General features: G+C 40.5%; 1 protein-coding gene across 1 annotated transcript; it reads right to left on the bottom strand.

Annotated features, from left to right (window-relative positions):
- Positions 1-6,616: 6,616 nt before the first annotated feature.
- Positions 6,617-9,626, bottom strand: wfikkn2a (info WAP, follistatin/kazal, immunoglobulin, kunitz and netrin domain containing 2a). The gene is made up of 3 exons (XM_046032672.1): positions 9,507-9,626; positions 8,675-8,991; positions 6,617-8,451 (listed from the first exon to the last, which is right to left on the bottom strand). The coding sequence occupies exons 1-3, from the start codon at positions 9,624-9,626 to the stop codon at positions 7,251-7,253; spliced, it is 1,638 nt and encodes a 545-aa protein (XP_045888628.1). The 3' UTR covers positions 6,617-7,250.
- Positions 9,627-15,618: the final 5,992 nt, after the last annotated feature.

The raw sequence follows: 15,618 nt of genomic DNA, 5'->3' as shown, positions 1-15,618 counted from the left end.
TTAAATGCCACAGCCTACCTGAGCATTGTTTCTGACCATGTCCATCCCTTTATGGCCACCATGTACCCATCCTCTGATGGCTACTTCCAGCAGGATAATGCACCATGTCACAAAGCTCGAATCATTTCAAATTGGTTTCTTGAACATGACAATGAGTTCACTGTACTAAAATGGCCCCCACAGTCACCAGATCTCAACCCAATAGAGCATCTTTGGGATGTGGTGGAACGGGAGCTTCGTGCCCTGGATGTGCATCCCACAAATCTCCATCAACTGCAAGATGCTATCCTATCAATATGGGCCAACATTTCTAAAGAATGCTTTCAGCACCTTGTTGAATCAATGCCACATAGAATTAAGGCAGTTCTGAATGCGAAAGGGGGTCAAACACAGTATTAGTATGGTGTTCCTAATAATCCTTTAGGTGAGTGTATATTTTACTAGTCAGACATTTGCAAACACGTAGACCTTGTGCAGACCATACACAGTCCTTCACCTGTAGTAAATGTTCTGAGGGCTTCCTTACTGCAACTGTAAATTTTGTCTTTAAGATTTATATGAGAAAATCAAGCATGTACTTTTGTGTATGCTTGTTTGTTTAACCATGTAATACCAAAAACTGTCATGTGTTATTTGTCTACTCCAACATGAAATGTCCTCTGTGAGAGACATAGTAGAGAGAGACCAGTAACATTATTCCACTGCGCTTATGCACTCTCTGTGTTGAGTACGTGAATGTAGTGTGGTGGTATGCCATATTTTATCTTGGTAATTTACGACTTTCTGTCATTCTGTCCCTATCCCTCCCTATCCCTTCCCATCTGGCATTTGTTTTTAGTCTAACCCAACACACAGACCAGCTGTGCCCTGGAGAGCTATTGACACTGTGTGTGTATGTGTGTGTGTGTGTGTGTGTGTGTGTGTGTGTGTGTGTGTGTGTGTGTGTGTGTGTGGTTGCACATATCAAGTACTAGCACACATCCAGTGCATTGGGCAAAATCTACCAGACCATCTGGCTGATTTGTGGAGGCATTCATTGGGCACGTGACACTGTATGTGTGTGTGTTTAATTGACAATTTTTATTTTATTTATTTATTTTACCTTTATTATACCAGGAAGTTTCATTGAGATCAAAAATCTTATACAAGAGAGACCTGGCCAAGGTAGCAGCCATACATCAACACAACATATTAAAATGCTACATACAATTGTGACAAAATTCACAAAAAAAACCCCCAAACAAAAACAAAAAACACATCTATTCAAACACAATGGCCTCTCAAGAAAAACAACCACATGTCTCCTTCCCCACATTCTTTATGATGCTTTTAAATGTATCAATTGATATACATGTTTCTAGTTTAAGATCTTTTTGCAAATTATTCCATGCCCAGGGTACATAGTTTGAAAATGCAGTTTTCCCCAGATCTGTCAAAACCCTAGGTACATTAAAGAGCAACCACTTGGAGGAGCGTAGCTGGTAACTAGCAGAATTGAGACAGAGAAGGGTACAGAGGTAAGCTGGAAGTTTACCTAGCATGGCTTTATATATAAAAATATACCAGTGCTGTTTTCTGCAGGTGGTCAGTGATGTCCAACCCTCTAGATCATAAAGAATGCAATGGTGAGTGAGGGACTTTGCATCATGGCCCCGTAAGATGGAGGAGGCTGTGTGCGTGTATAATATGTCACCATAAACAATAACAGACAGAAAAGTAGCTTCCACAAGTTTTTTTTTGGCATTGAAAGTAAAGCAAGATTTATTTCTAAAATAAAAACCAATCTTCACTTTGATCTTCCTAACTAGATTAGAAATATGTACATTAAATAAAAGTTTGTCGTCTTTCCATATACCCAAGTACTTGTACGTGGGCACCCTTTCAATGGATTTACCATCAGATGTAAAAATACTAAGATCATCAAGCAACTGTAGGCAAGCTTTTAAGAAGACCGTGAACTTAGTTTTCTGAGGATTTAAAACCAATTTTAAATTCAGCAGAGCAGTTTGTAATGACTGAAATGCAGTCTGACACTCTTGCACAGCCTGTGTAGGAGCATGTGTATAAATGACAGTGTCATCAGCATAGAAGTGTATTTTTGCTTGAATGTCCTTACCTAAATCATTTATAAAAATAGAGAATAGGTCCCAAAATAGACCCCTGGTGGACCCCTTTAGATATCTCAAGAAACTCAGATTTGTGGCCCTCTGCATGGACACTCTGAGTCCGATATACAAAATAGTTTCTAAACCATTTAACAGCATTAGAACAGAAGCCACAAACCAGCATCCTTAAGTTTCTTCAACAACAATTCATTTAATGCTTTGGATAGATCTACAAATAAGGCGTCAGTGTTATGATAGTAATAGACTCAGCAATAACATCTGCCGCCACCTTTAGGAGATAAGGATCCAGATTGTCGGGACCTGCAGATCTTTTGTAGTCAATGCCTTTAAGAGCTTTACAAACTTGAGCAACTGAAATAGTTTTAAATCAAACAAATCCATATTTCTATCAGTTGCAGTGGTGGCAGAACATGGGACAGGTGCATTTACATTTGAGCTGTCAACTGCAGTCCCAGCACAGATAAAGTGTTTGTTTAACTGACTGACCATAGCAGCTTTATCCTTTATTTCATCTGAGCCAACCAGAATGTGTTCAGGGAGGTTTGAAGCAACATAGATTTAATTACTTTCTAGAATTTTGAGGGGTTATTTAGATTCTCTGTAACTGTCTTCAGATAAAACTCTGATTTGAAATTTCTTATCATCAAGGTGCACTTGTTCCTTAGGGTTCTAAACGTAGTCCAATCAGCAGAGGAGTTTGAAAATCTAGCTTGGGCCCATGATTTATTTCTTAAATGAATTAGCTCTGGATTTTCCCTACCACTGATCCTACACTTTTTAATGGGAATATGTTTATTAGATAGACAGAAAAATTGAGTGAAAATATTCCCATGCCAATTCAACATACGGAATCAGAGTTACTCTGTTAAGATCACTGTGATTAATCCTGCAGGAAAGCCTGCACTTGAAAACCTTTAAAATATCATTCCTGACACAAGCAATTACACAATGATCGCTGACATCATTGCAAACTATGCCAGTTGAGGTGTATTTGTGAGATGTATTTGATATCATTAAATCAAGCAAGGTAGATTTATGTTGTGCTTTAGGATTTGGCCTTGTTGGAGCATTAATGAGTTGCACTAGGTTTAATGAGTCACACAGGTCTTTAAAACAATCTGACGTCCCTGAAAGCCAGTCCCAGTTCAGATCACCCATAAGGATGAATTCAGAGTCATTTAATTCATGTAAAATATTTGAAATAGATTTGAAAGCAACTTTTGCAGCAGATGGGGGTAGACCACAGTGATCTTCTAACATTTAAATGTTTAAAACCAAGGCCACATCTACTTTTGAAATCTGAGGTAGTAGGGCCAGGATTTGGCTGAACATTTCCAGATAACAGTAAAAGCATCACCATACAACGCAGTTTTAGTTTAACAGGAGATGAATTATCAGAACCACTTTTACCTGCAAACTGTGAGAAAGAAGTCAGGGACCTCTTTGACTTGCCCTTCAGAGTTGTAAATCTTTAGTTGATGAAGTGGACTGATTGTCTGATGATGTGACTCAAGAATTCTCGTCTGAGAAATTGACAGTTGCCTGGAGTTTAACAAGTACAACAAGGATTCACTCTCCCTGTTGTACCCAGTTGGTACATTTAGACCCGGGTTGCAATGAATAAGCATCAGAATTATAAAGAAATACATGATGCCAACTTATCTGCTGTTTTATTGCGGACAAACAAGGTAGCAGTGTGGAATCTCAGATTGAAACAGTGGCTGTGGACAAATCTGCAGACCAGGAGAAGCGCAGTCGCTCCATCTCACCCAGGGTCCACAGTTATGACAGTCAGTGTGCTACTAGGCCTTAAAATCCAAAATCCAGCAGCAGGAGCGAGTCCTTAATTTTGGTTTAAATGAAGCATGTAATCCACAGTTTGTGTTGATCTGCACCGAAATAGCAGAATAATACAAATCTGGCAACCACTGACCCACTTAGGAGATCCGCAAAGTGTTATGTCCTTCTTAGGAGCTTTACAGCAGCAGGTGGATTCCAGGTAGGTCTAGGCCTCAAACAGTCCAGACTTCCAGAGTTCTGTGGCAATCCAAAGGCATCTAATAAAAAATGGACCATCCAAAGATCCAAGCTGAAGGAGAGATGTTTTTCTTGGAAAGTTCCACTCATTCAGGCCCAAATTAAATAAAATATCTTGCATAAAAACACACAGATCTCACATACTAACACACAATGGACTGCCTTGGCTGCCATCTTTGAATAAAATCTGTTTTTAAGCTGAGATGTACTGTAAAAGGACAATTATTCACCAAAATTATTTTTCAATATAACTACTCATTCTGTGTATTGTGAGGTCCTAAATAACATAATATGTCCAAGCAAGTAAAAAAATACCTGTTTCACTTCAACCTGTTTCCAGTACAAACCGTTAATTTCTTGATTTTAGTGCTTCCATCTGCCTTACCCAAATATATTTCAATATAGTGGGGCTCATATATGGGGTCTTCTCACATTCTTGATGGCTGGGTATGAGTTAAACTGATTTGTTAAGCTTAATATTGTACACAGTATTGTGATGTACAGTAAATAACTATCAACTGTTGCTCATGAAGGAAAACTGTATATGACACATACCAAAGACTTAACCAGCAGTGAGCTCACCCTATCACCAGCTTTGTAAAGTGTTGTGCTTCCACCCAGTGGACAACTGAATTGAGAGAATTGCAGAAAAAGCAGTAATACAGTTTTCTTAATTTCTATCTACTTATTGAAATATTGTACACACAGACATGACACAATGCAAAACCAACTGCAGTGCGGAGTACTTGTACTACTGCATACGTTAAGTATGAGTTTTATAAAGCCTTTTGTGGCTCCTGTAAGGGGGTGTGGAGTTAGAGAAAAGTGATCTTACCAGACCTCTGTAGCCCTAGTCTATATCCGCTTGAGGCTCCTGGCATTGTGGGTAATGTAGGCACCAGGTTTTGACAACAAAGAACAATGCTTGAAATAAAAAGCATGATACCTCTCTGCACCCCAGATTTTGCTCATTGCAATCTTTTAAACTGTCTATTGTGAATCCGACAGTGTTATAGGAGCGCGATGCTAAATCGGCGGAGCTGTCTTGAATAAATCGGCTTTTCACCTAACTTTTCCATCCAAGTTTGTGTAATGATGAGCATCTGTGGGTTATGCATATTATGTGAAAAATATGTCTATTTCCAGAGCAAGACAAGCAATGAAAATGTATGTGTATTAGTTGTCTTGAAACAAAAAGTTGAGCATCCCCCTGAAATGAGTTCCTCACTGATACTGTGTCACTGAGGGCATTGCACCCCATACCCCCCCCCCCCCCAATTGTGCCTACGGCTGTCTGGCTTGTTATTATGGTCTGTCTGGCAGGCTGCCTGTCTGGTGGTCTCTAAGTGAACTTGATACTAAAATCAGCAGCCGCCTGTGTTATGTGTAGGGCATCAAGGGGGCTGCATGGAAAGTCTGGAGCTCAGCCAGTCACTTAACACTTGTCAACAGTTCTAATGAAAATGGCCTTTTCCTTGGTGGCCTCTTTTTCATTAGCAGGGTCAGAGGTCGCCACCCAAGGCTGGCTGTCTGTTGGTCTGAGTGGGCAGACAGTTGAGGGAGAGGGCTGACGAAGGGGGTATAAGAGCAGAGGGGGGGGGGGGTAAACATTCAGGGGCTCCTTATGTTTTGTTTCCTGTATGCCCCGCTGGTCTCCCACACCAGGATTTAGCCACAAGCATCAGCATGAACTAAGCTAGAAATTCTAAAGAATGATTTTGTATAAATGGAGATCAATCCTAACTTTAGTTCAATTCAGGGGTTAAATTCCCCTATTTCCCCTTGACCTTTTACTCCTTCCATTCCTCTCTCTGTTCTTTATTATGCCCCTTTAACACAGATGTGGCCAACTGAGTGAGTGGAAGAAAGAGAGTCAGCCAACATCCCTCTCCTCCTCCTCTTCCCCTTCACCCCGGCCTCTTGCACATGAAAGGGGCCGCCCAAGGCCAATGGATGGCCGGTGGGGTGTGTGCTATGCAAGGGCCCCAGACCCAGACACAACATAACACACAGCTCTGCAGGCCACCACAGCTGGGCTGGAATGTGACCTGCTTCAGACAGGGCCCTGTGTGTGTGTGCAATACAAGTGGAAGGAGGAGGACATGGATGGAGGGATGTCAACTACAGAAGAGCACATGCACCGCCTGCATGAGCCTTTTGATAGGCTGTAAGCATGTTGGGTATTTTGTATTTAACATGGAACAGCAGAACAGCATCACAAAGCAAAGACATCTGTAGTATTTTCTAAATCATCTTTATTCATTTTGCAATTTTTAATGAATGAATTAGTATATAACATAAAAATATGCTCTCTATGTAATTAATGTGTAATTAATTAAATTAGATTCATATAGAGAGACACTGCTCCTAGGGATATATATATATATATACCCTAGGAAATAGATCAAGAAAAATAAATACAAAGTACAGAAGTCCACATACATATTCTGTATTGAAAAACTGAAAATAAAAACGTATCAAAACAGATTCCACAAAATATGAAACCAAAGAGCTTATTTGATTCTGGTACATAATCTGAGGCTTTGTGAGCTCAAGTGCTCTGGACAGATGTTACACAGTGTTTCTTTATATTGTTTTTTTTGTGATAACCCACAAAATACATAAAGCAAACGTACCAGTCATATTATAAAAATACTGCTAAATGAATTATATTAGTTTGTTTAAGATAACATGGAGAGCAAATATAATGCCATTTTAGTGAACCACTATAAAGATTAAATACTTTGTACAGGGTAAATGCTTGTTGCTAACACTAAATCCCCTTCTAACTGCCCTTTCCAGACAGTGTACCCTAGGTGTGGCCATCAAAACTTGATTCCAGTAAAAAAAAAAAAATAGACTTTTCTTTCTACTTCTTCACAGAAGTCATGAATGAAAACAACTGACAAAAAGCATCAGTGACAACAGTAAAACTGTGAGGAGCAATTTTCTGAGATCTACTGAGCAATAAGGAAAAAGAAGTATGTATGGAAAAACATCTGAAACAGGCAACCTCCAATGATACAGATAATTTACTAGTTTTGTGTTTACTAGCAGTTACTGGTGAGGTCAGTGGAGTGTGAGACTTTACTGGACGGCAGAGAAATCTTTAAGGAAATCACAGGTTTTCTTGTGGAGAACCTCACGTAGCTTCCTGACTCTACGAGTGCTGGAGGAGCCAACAAAGCTGTCGGGCTGTAGGACGGCCATCCCGTTGTGAACATCCCCCATGATGATGAGCTGCCCGTTGGCTGTAGTGATATTGGGGCAGGGGCAGTTCCAGTCCATGTTCAGAAGAGTCACCTCCAAGGGCTCTTTGCCAAAGAACCTCAGACCCATCTTGTCATCCTTCAAGATCTCCTCCACTGTCACCAACGCGTGGCCTGACTCTTGCTCCTCAGTCAGCTCAGTCACACGCCCGAGGATCACAAAGTCACTTTTGCAGAAGCTGGTGACCATCTTGGCTCGGGTTTTACACATCTTGCAGTTGTGGTTCTTCGGAAAGGGACACATCTCTTCGCAGGCCTCTTTAGACTCAAAGTTGTTCTCGTTGCCACCACAGCCGCCATACACGAAGGACTGGCACTTTTTAAGGCTGCTGCTATAAGCCCAGCGAGGCTCATAGGCCTTGCAAGGCCCCTGGAGGCTCGGTAGGCTACAGGGAGCCGCCAGCTCTGCACCGCATGACAGCATGCAGTCTTCATAGGTGTCGAAATGGTTACGGTTTTTATTGCACTGACTGTAAGTGAAGGTGAAGCAATTGTTCCTCTTTGGTTCATAGTACCAGCTCATGCTCTCTTCTCCACAGTCATCTGTGTCTGCACTCTTAAGGCACTCTTCAGCTGGAAATGGCAGGTTGGTGCTATTCCCCTCTGCATTCTTACCTTTCACTTCTCTCTTGATCACTACCAAGGGAAAGTGTGATGATACACTACCCCCAACATTTTTGGCTGTGCACGTATAGATGCCGGCATCCTGAAGTTGCGCATTGTATATGACCAGCTGGCCGATGTTGGTGACCACGACGTTCCCTTGGACATGATTGGGTTTCATTACGGTGTTCTCTTTGCCCTTCAGTTGTTTCTCCCAGGTGATTTCTGGCCTTGGCTTCCCAGACACCTCACACAGGAAGCTCGCTGTCTCACCCTCAAAAACAGCCTGTTGGGTGGGGCCGCTGTGTATGGTGGGGAGCTGGATGTCAGCTGGGAGGGTGGTCTGGAGGGCAGTGGTGGGATGTAAGGTGGTCTCCGCGGGGAGTGGACTGGTGTTTGGCCAGGTCAGGTGGTACCTGTAGGTAGGTTGAATAAGAAAGGAATTAATCAGAGCCAGGATATGTCAAAGGCTCGTCTTTAGTTACTATATTAACATATTACATATTACATCTTTTTTGTGCTACAGCCAGGAAAAAAAGTTATTTTTAAAAGGTCTTAATTTTGAGGACTAAAACAAGACAACTTTACCTCTTCACACCAAAAACAAATAGTAGAGATCTAAAATACTTAACATGTTACCTGCAGGTGACCTCAGAGATAGAGATACCCTTGGAACAGGCCTCTGCATCCATGTAGCACTTGTTATAATATGTCATGCCGTCAGATGCACACGTGAAGTGGGGTTCTCTCTCACAGCGGTCCCGGCACTTACAGACAGGCTGGCCGTCCCAGATGTCGCACTCGGACCCTTGCTGGGAGCACATGAACTTGTCGCAGGTGGCGCCCTTTGGCATTCCAACGGGGCCTTTGTTGCCCTTAATGTCAATATAGCGTGCTGCCACACAGCTCTTGTTACCACAGACATTAGGGCAGCACTTCTCAAAGGACTCACAGTCCTAAAGTTGGAGAAGAAACAGAACGTTTGTAGCACATACCAGCATTTGATGATTTTAACAGCTGAGATAGGCTACAGTTTGAATTAAAACACGGCACAAAACTGCTGAAATCCTTCTCAATAAAACTTCACCTGCAGATTTCACTGTGGTGAATTTAGATCAGAGGGTTCTTTGAATGTATACTTTCAGTGTGGATGTGTTTTGACCAATAGCTGGTCAGCATGACACAGCATGAATAAAAAAGTAAATTCAGTAAAAAAAAAATGTAACACGGGTAACATTACCTAACCACTAAAATTATTTTTTGTTGAATTAGGTTTCTTCTTGCTATTTTTATTTTAACCCTCTCAGGCAGGAACGCATACATGCTAAGGAAAACAGGGATTTTGGGGGAACTGAGACAATCTGACAATTTTGAACGCCTCATGAATAGACTGAAAAGTATTCTAATGTAATTTAGATAGATAGATAGATAGATAGCAGGCTACATCACCGTCAGCTGCAGGTCAACCCACCTGGTCAGATTCACACTCGCGCATGCAGGTGCTCATAGCATCCACCCACAGGTTGGGGTTCAGGTCATTTGGGCACAGACCTGCGTGAGAGTACACCACTTTTGCCACAGACATGGGCATCGCTCTCACACGGCAGTTGTCCATATAAAGGAGTATGGCGTAACAATGTCCCAGAAGAAACCAAATCCATCGGGGAAACAGCATCCACCACATATCCGGCGCGTAACGAAACGGGCACTAAAATCTTGAAAACCAAAAGTTTAACACGACTTTAAAGTTTTAAAGAAAAAAAAACCTCTGCAAAATATCTACAAACTGTCGCGCAATGATTTGTTTGACCACTGGAATCGGATGCAACATAAAGATAGCGATAAGAGGAGCGTGCGAGACCGGTCTCGCTGTGGAGAGCTCTCCAGGTTAGTCGCTCCACGTTTAATAGTAGCAAGAGATTAGGGCTGCTGTGCGCAAACCCACTTAAGATCTAACTACATGAATTACAGTGGCCTGTCTAGTCCGACAGCAAACCCCGGCTGAGTTACAGTTATGATCAACTTAATTAAAGTGGGGGGAAAAAAAAAAAACTGTTCGCCAACAGTTTGCAGGCGCTGTCTCACAGAGGACTGGCGAGACACCTGTGCGTAAGGCGCTGGCTGCCTTAACCCTTAGCTTGCAAAGTCAGTGCAAATGAGAAGGAAACATTTAGCTATACTCTAAAAAGTACAGTCGATAACTTATTAACTTTACTTATTACTTAAGTAAACATTTTGGATCTTCATACATTTTAAAAATAGGTGTAAAGAAATAAGCTACTGAAATTTATTTTGTAATATACAATCAGTGTGCATTCTAGAAGATCCTTTGCATATATCTACTCTAAAAAATCTTCTGTCTTTCCATATGCATAAAATCAAACACAGTAGCCTGTGTGATAATGCTGTACAAATGGGAGAAGCCTTATTTTTGGTTTAGGCACCTAGGGTTAGGAAAAAAGAAAGACACAAAGCTCTGTAGGCAAACCTCTCCCACTTGTTAATGGTGCTCACTATGTTACTGCATGATAAACATCTAGCTGTAAAATCTCTCCTGTCCATCTGAATAAAATGTCTGTCTCCAGAAGATGGCACCAAACTCAGTGCAGTAAGGCCCATGTAAACTGCTTGAGTAAATTTGAGTGTAGAGGTGTGTTATTAATTGATAGTTACTTATTTGTACTATGGTGCCTCATTCTAGATAGTAATTAGGTGAAACCCTCTATGCTCCTTTTTCTTCTCCTTCATCCTCCACCTTTTCTTTTTCTCCAAAAGTTTCCGTACCTCAAAAACTCCAAGACCAACACACATTTTTTTTTCCAGATGATAAACATTATATTGGTGCACCAAATAGTGGTGCCATACCATCCACTTCAGAGAGAGCTCACAGACACATACATGCACTGTTTTAGATATTATGAGTTCAATTTCTGCCAAACTGGATGCACCATTTTGCATACAGCTTAGACCAAACAAATTATTTACTATAATGAAACACAATGAACGAATGTGGCTGATGTAGAATCACACAAAGTTATAGTGAATATGGCCGCATTGAGTGTCACATTCACTGAACTGTGGTTGATTCTGTATTTTCCATATCTCATAATGCACTATTCAGGTTAAACTGATTCAAGTGACAAAATGTGCATCCACAAACAATTAAGTTTGTATTTGTTACAGCACGTGCTGTAAAATGTCCTCCAGTTGGGTGTCATAGTTCATTCTGTGGCTTAAATGAATCAACCACTGCAAAACTTTGGCAACACCCCAACTAGTGAAGTGTGGTATTGATGAGCATATGCATGGAATGGTGTACAAAAATACAATGCTATTGATATTGATATTTTGATATTTGATATTTTGATCATTACTTATCCCAACTATGACTACATACAAGTTCATCGTAAAATACTGCTTACATGCCCTTTCACATGTAATGCATTGTGTCAGTGTTGGAATATAGTGTTAGTGATGTAGTTAGGGAAAAACTAACAAAAGGCATATCGCTAAAATGGAAATACTTTTAGCTTCAAGGCTCATCAGGCTCCTACCATCACAATACTGACATGGAAGAAGTCACAAGTAGTACAGACAGCTTGATACCGCGCTGTGAAAAACTGGTTTGTTCCTCAAAAGCCAATACCAGGAATTGTTGCAGAAAATGGGGCTTTGTAACAAAATAAACAGGCTGGAGAGAACAAAACAAAAGCATCATACAACCAATCAAACAGTGACACATCCTTATCGTAATTCAGGAACACCATTGAGCTCAAATAGCTTTAGAAGAACAAATAATTCAACATTTTAGTAGCCTTGCTGTGTGTGCGTGTGTGTGTGTGTGTGTGTGTGTGTGAGAGTGTGTGTGAGTATGGAGTCCGTGCTTCCCAAGCTGAGCCCCTGCTGTGCCCAAAGAGGCCCAGTGCTCTCCAGGCTGAACCCTGCAGTCTGTTTCTGTGAGCTCTCTCTGAAAACACACACACACACACAATATAAAAAATATGGTAAAAACCAACCAACATTTTTCAAGCATTTACTTAGAGAAAATGGAAATACAGATTACATATCATCTTACTCATTTTAAACACACACACACACACACACACACACACTCACTATTGCATGCAAATGCACAAACACAGTCAAGCTGTGTTTTCAGTGTCTGCTCTCCCACTCGCCCCCTCAGGCCCTCCACCCCTAATCTTCACCCCTCAAGACCCTGCATTCCCAGCCTACTCGACACTGGGGCTACGGGGCATGTCACATATTGAATGAGGCCACACAGTGAAACCCACGCAGGGCACTCCGACAGTCTCTCTGGCTTCAGCTACATGGATTGTCTGCAAACAGACCTTGACTTTGAACTTCTCTGTGCACCCTCGCCATCTTTCTGAGCCCGGTTCAAAACCGCTTTGCAACTCACGTGATGTCTCCATCAATGTATATTTTCTCGCAACATGAAGACTTGATGGTTTTTGCTTTCATACAGGCAAAGCAGAAATCAAAAAACAATTAAATAAAAATGAAGCGCTTTCTTTGTTTGTTATTGTTTGTAAATCCAGCATATTTGATCAAGTTTATGTACTTGCATGATTCTTGCAATTTTTTGGGTTGCATCCACATGGTTGAATGCATATTGTAAAAGTGTCAGCTAAATAAAATAAATAAATTTCATATAATGTAATCTAAAGACGTATTGTATTTGGAAAAGACTTCCTCAGTAGGTTCCAGGCCTTGTGGGCATATTGGGTCTAGTTTTTTGTACATTTACTTGTTTAAGGTTTTATTCGTTGCACACCACTCTGTGTGACACTGATTTTTATCCAACTTGTCTATGTTTTACAGTGGTCACTGTAAAGCACTTTTATTATAGTTGGACCTTTTTCAGGCTGTTGGCCTTATACATGCTGGAAGGACAAATAGCTGCATCGTGCTTTTGATACAAACAGCGGATTCATGACTTATTATATTCATATTGGAAGTAAACAGCACTGCAGATAAGAGGCACAGATCACTCATGGGGTCCCCCAATTTGTTGGGATATATACACATATAAGCTACTGTACATCTTACTCCACCATTAAGAGGCTTTACAATGTCATGCATGTATTTGTGTTTTAAATAAGTAGCTCTGTATATTGGCTTTGCGCATTATGCCTGTCAGAGAGGTGCACCAATTGCACCAAGGGCCACAGTCCAAGCACATCAACCGAGGCACGTACCTGTGAGTAACGTCGCCTTCTGCTTCCATTTATAAAATGCTCTTAGGGGTTCTTGACCATGCCGGTCTACAGCGTCTCTTGCCCATGACTGAGGCCTGGGAAGCTTGCGGAGCTGATTCAAAACAATGAAGGTGTTATGACTGTTCATACTAAGCTTATTATGAGTGTCTCACTCCGGAACAAAGGAGAGAGACACGTCCAGCCACAGCAGGGCCCTAAGCTGATTCCTCAGCCCCAGTCTAGACACACAACACACACACACAACACACACACACACACACAACACAACGACGGACAGGCATGTAGATTCGCCGGCATCCAGTGAAATACATATATGTATATATATGTATCCTGATTACCTTCCATTCCTCTGTCCCTATGTTTAGATTGCACACACTCACACACACTTTATCAACACCATTCTGCTCAGATTATGTAATATTTGTACTCTCCAGATTGCCGCATCTGAACATCTGCTCACCACATGAACACTATTGTATTCGTTTCACCGAAGAGGTTAAGGATTTTCACAGATACACAGTGTGCCGGTATGACCATAACTTAGATGTTGTTTATGTTCTTTAAATCAAAAAGGGAACATAACAAAAGAGTGTACAACACCGGCTTGTTGTGCAAATGCAGGTCAAAAGTGAATGGACAGGCCAAAGACAAAACCACAGCTGGACGGCACAACAATGCCGCACTTTCAAACATGGCACATTTCCAGAAATGCCTTTTATTAGTGTTAATAATGCACATAATAAGTACTAATAAACACACATGTTAAATTAACCATTTAAAGGAAATCTAAACCAATGAGTGAAAATATGTATCTGAGCAGCAAATAGATTAACTTGATTTAACAGATTTTCATCAGTTCTCTATTTAAAATTTCAGCTTTATTTCACTTGAGGAGAAAATACAAGAAACATAGTTCAACAGCTGTCAAAATCCTTCTTATAAAGACTTTTTGTGTAAAAAAAAAATTTTTTTTGAATGACAGCGACATCCCAGCTACTTGCTGGATGAATTGATTATGTGCATTTGGTGATGAAAGGCTTATACAGTTAGGTCCATATATATTTGGACACTGACACAATTCTTATTTTAGCGGTTTACCATTACCAAAACAGGTTGGTTATATAATGAATATGGGCTTTAATTGCAGACTCTCCGTTGTAATTTGAAAGTATTTACTACAGAATAGCAACAGTTAGAACAACTAACAACAACTGAAGACAGCTCCAATAAAGGCATCATAAATGAAGAAACCCAGCATTTGGTGCACAGGTTCCACAATTCTGGCAGTCACTGCCAACTGAACATTTTATCTGATTGGTAATGTGTCCAAAATGTACATTTGAGCCACTGAAAATAGTGGACTGTGTATAAAAATGGTTGCAGACCTTACCGTGTATACTGCGAGACGATACAAGAGATGTTGTCATATTGTTTAAGGCGAGTTATCTCTCCCTTACATAACTTTGTTTGTCTTAGTTCATTGAGGGCAATACAGCAAATCACTGAGTAGCAGTACATATTTAGAGATTTTCTGCATCAATGTGATGAAGTACTTTATAGGGCAGCTATTTCATTTGCTTGATTAGTGAAAAACAGATCTTTCTACCTATTATACAGCTTCCAGGACTTTTCCCAGAAAATGTGCTGCATCTCAATAAATACCTATACTGACAAATAGATTTGCATATACCATGATACAGGATTTTATCCATAGTCCACCAATTTGCTGATAGGTTAGAAATGTTAATCAAACCAACAATTATTATTCATCATTATTAGAATCAATCTGCAGGTAGGAATTCATTAAAAGCTAAACTTGTAATGTTTTTTTTTTAAATCTAGAATTCAATAATGAAATCATTAACGCAACCATAGCTAATAGTTTCATTCTTCCTAAACTGAATCATCTTTTGTGAGATCAGTGAAGTAGAGAAGGACAGGTTTCATTTAGTACTTGTACACTTGAATGGGAACTGTTCTTCTTAATTATTAATTAAGAGTTTATCATTGTCAGTTGGTCAGCATTCACTTTCCATTAAAGGCTCTGAAATGAGACGGCGGATTATAGCCTCATATTCACTTGGTCTTAAGCGCTTGAGTACTGCAGGAGGGTCCGCTAGCACACTACTACACGGGTATCCCCACAGTGGTGCATGACAGTGAAACAATATAACGGACCAGAATCCAAACAGCAGGTTTTAAAGTACTTTTTATGAATTCATTAAATCCAAGCAAAAGAAAAAACAAAACACTATTATGACTTAAAGTGGCAAACCCTCTCATACAGTGTGGCTCATCTAATGCCAGTATCTGCTCTTCAGCTCCCTCTAGTGGCTCTCA

This window comes from Micropterus dolomieu, linkage group LG02 (genome assembly GCF_021292245.1).
Source record: "Micropterus dolomieu isolate WLL.071019.BEF.003 ecotype Adirondacks linkage group LG02, ASM2129224v1, whole genome shotgun sequence".
Classification (NCBI taxonomy): Eukaryota; Metazoa; Chordata; class Actinopteri; order Centrarchiformes; family Centrarchidae; genus Micropterus; species Micropterus dolomieu.
The sequence above is the reverse complement of the archived record's forward strand: the minus strand, read 5'-3'. Positions and strand labels throughout refer to the sequence as shown.

Bases quoted from the DNA above. Each gene is read 5' to 3' on its own strand.
- wfikkn2a (XM_046032672.1), bottom strand. From the start codon at position 9,626: ATGCCCATGTCTGTGGCAAAAGTGGTGTACTCTCACGCAGGTCTGTGC. The intron at 8,992-9,506 runs GTGGGTTGACCT...CTCCAACTTTAG, and splicing joins GCGAGTGTGAATCTGACCAG to GACTGTGAGTCCTTTGAGAA. The intron at 8,452-8,674 runs GTAACATGTTAA...ACCTACCTACAG, and splicing joins ATCTCTGAGGTCACCTGCAG to GTACCACCTGACCTGGCCAA.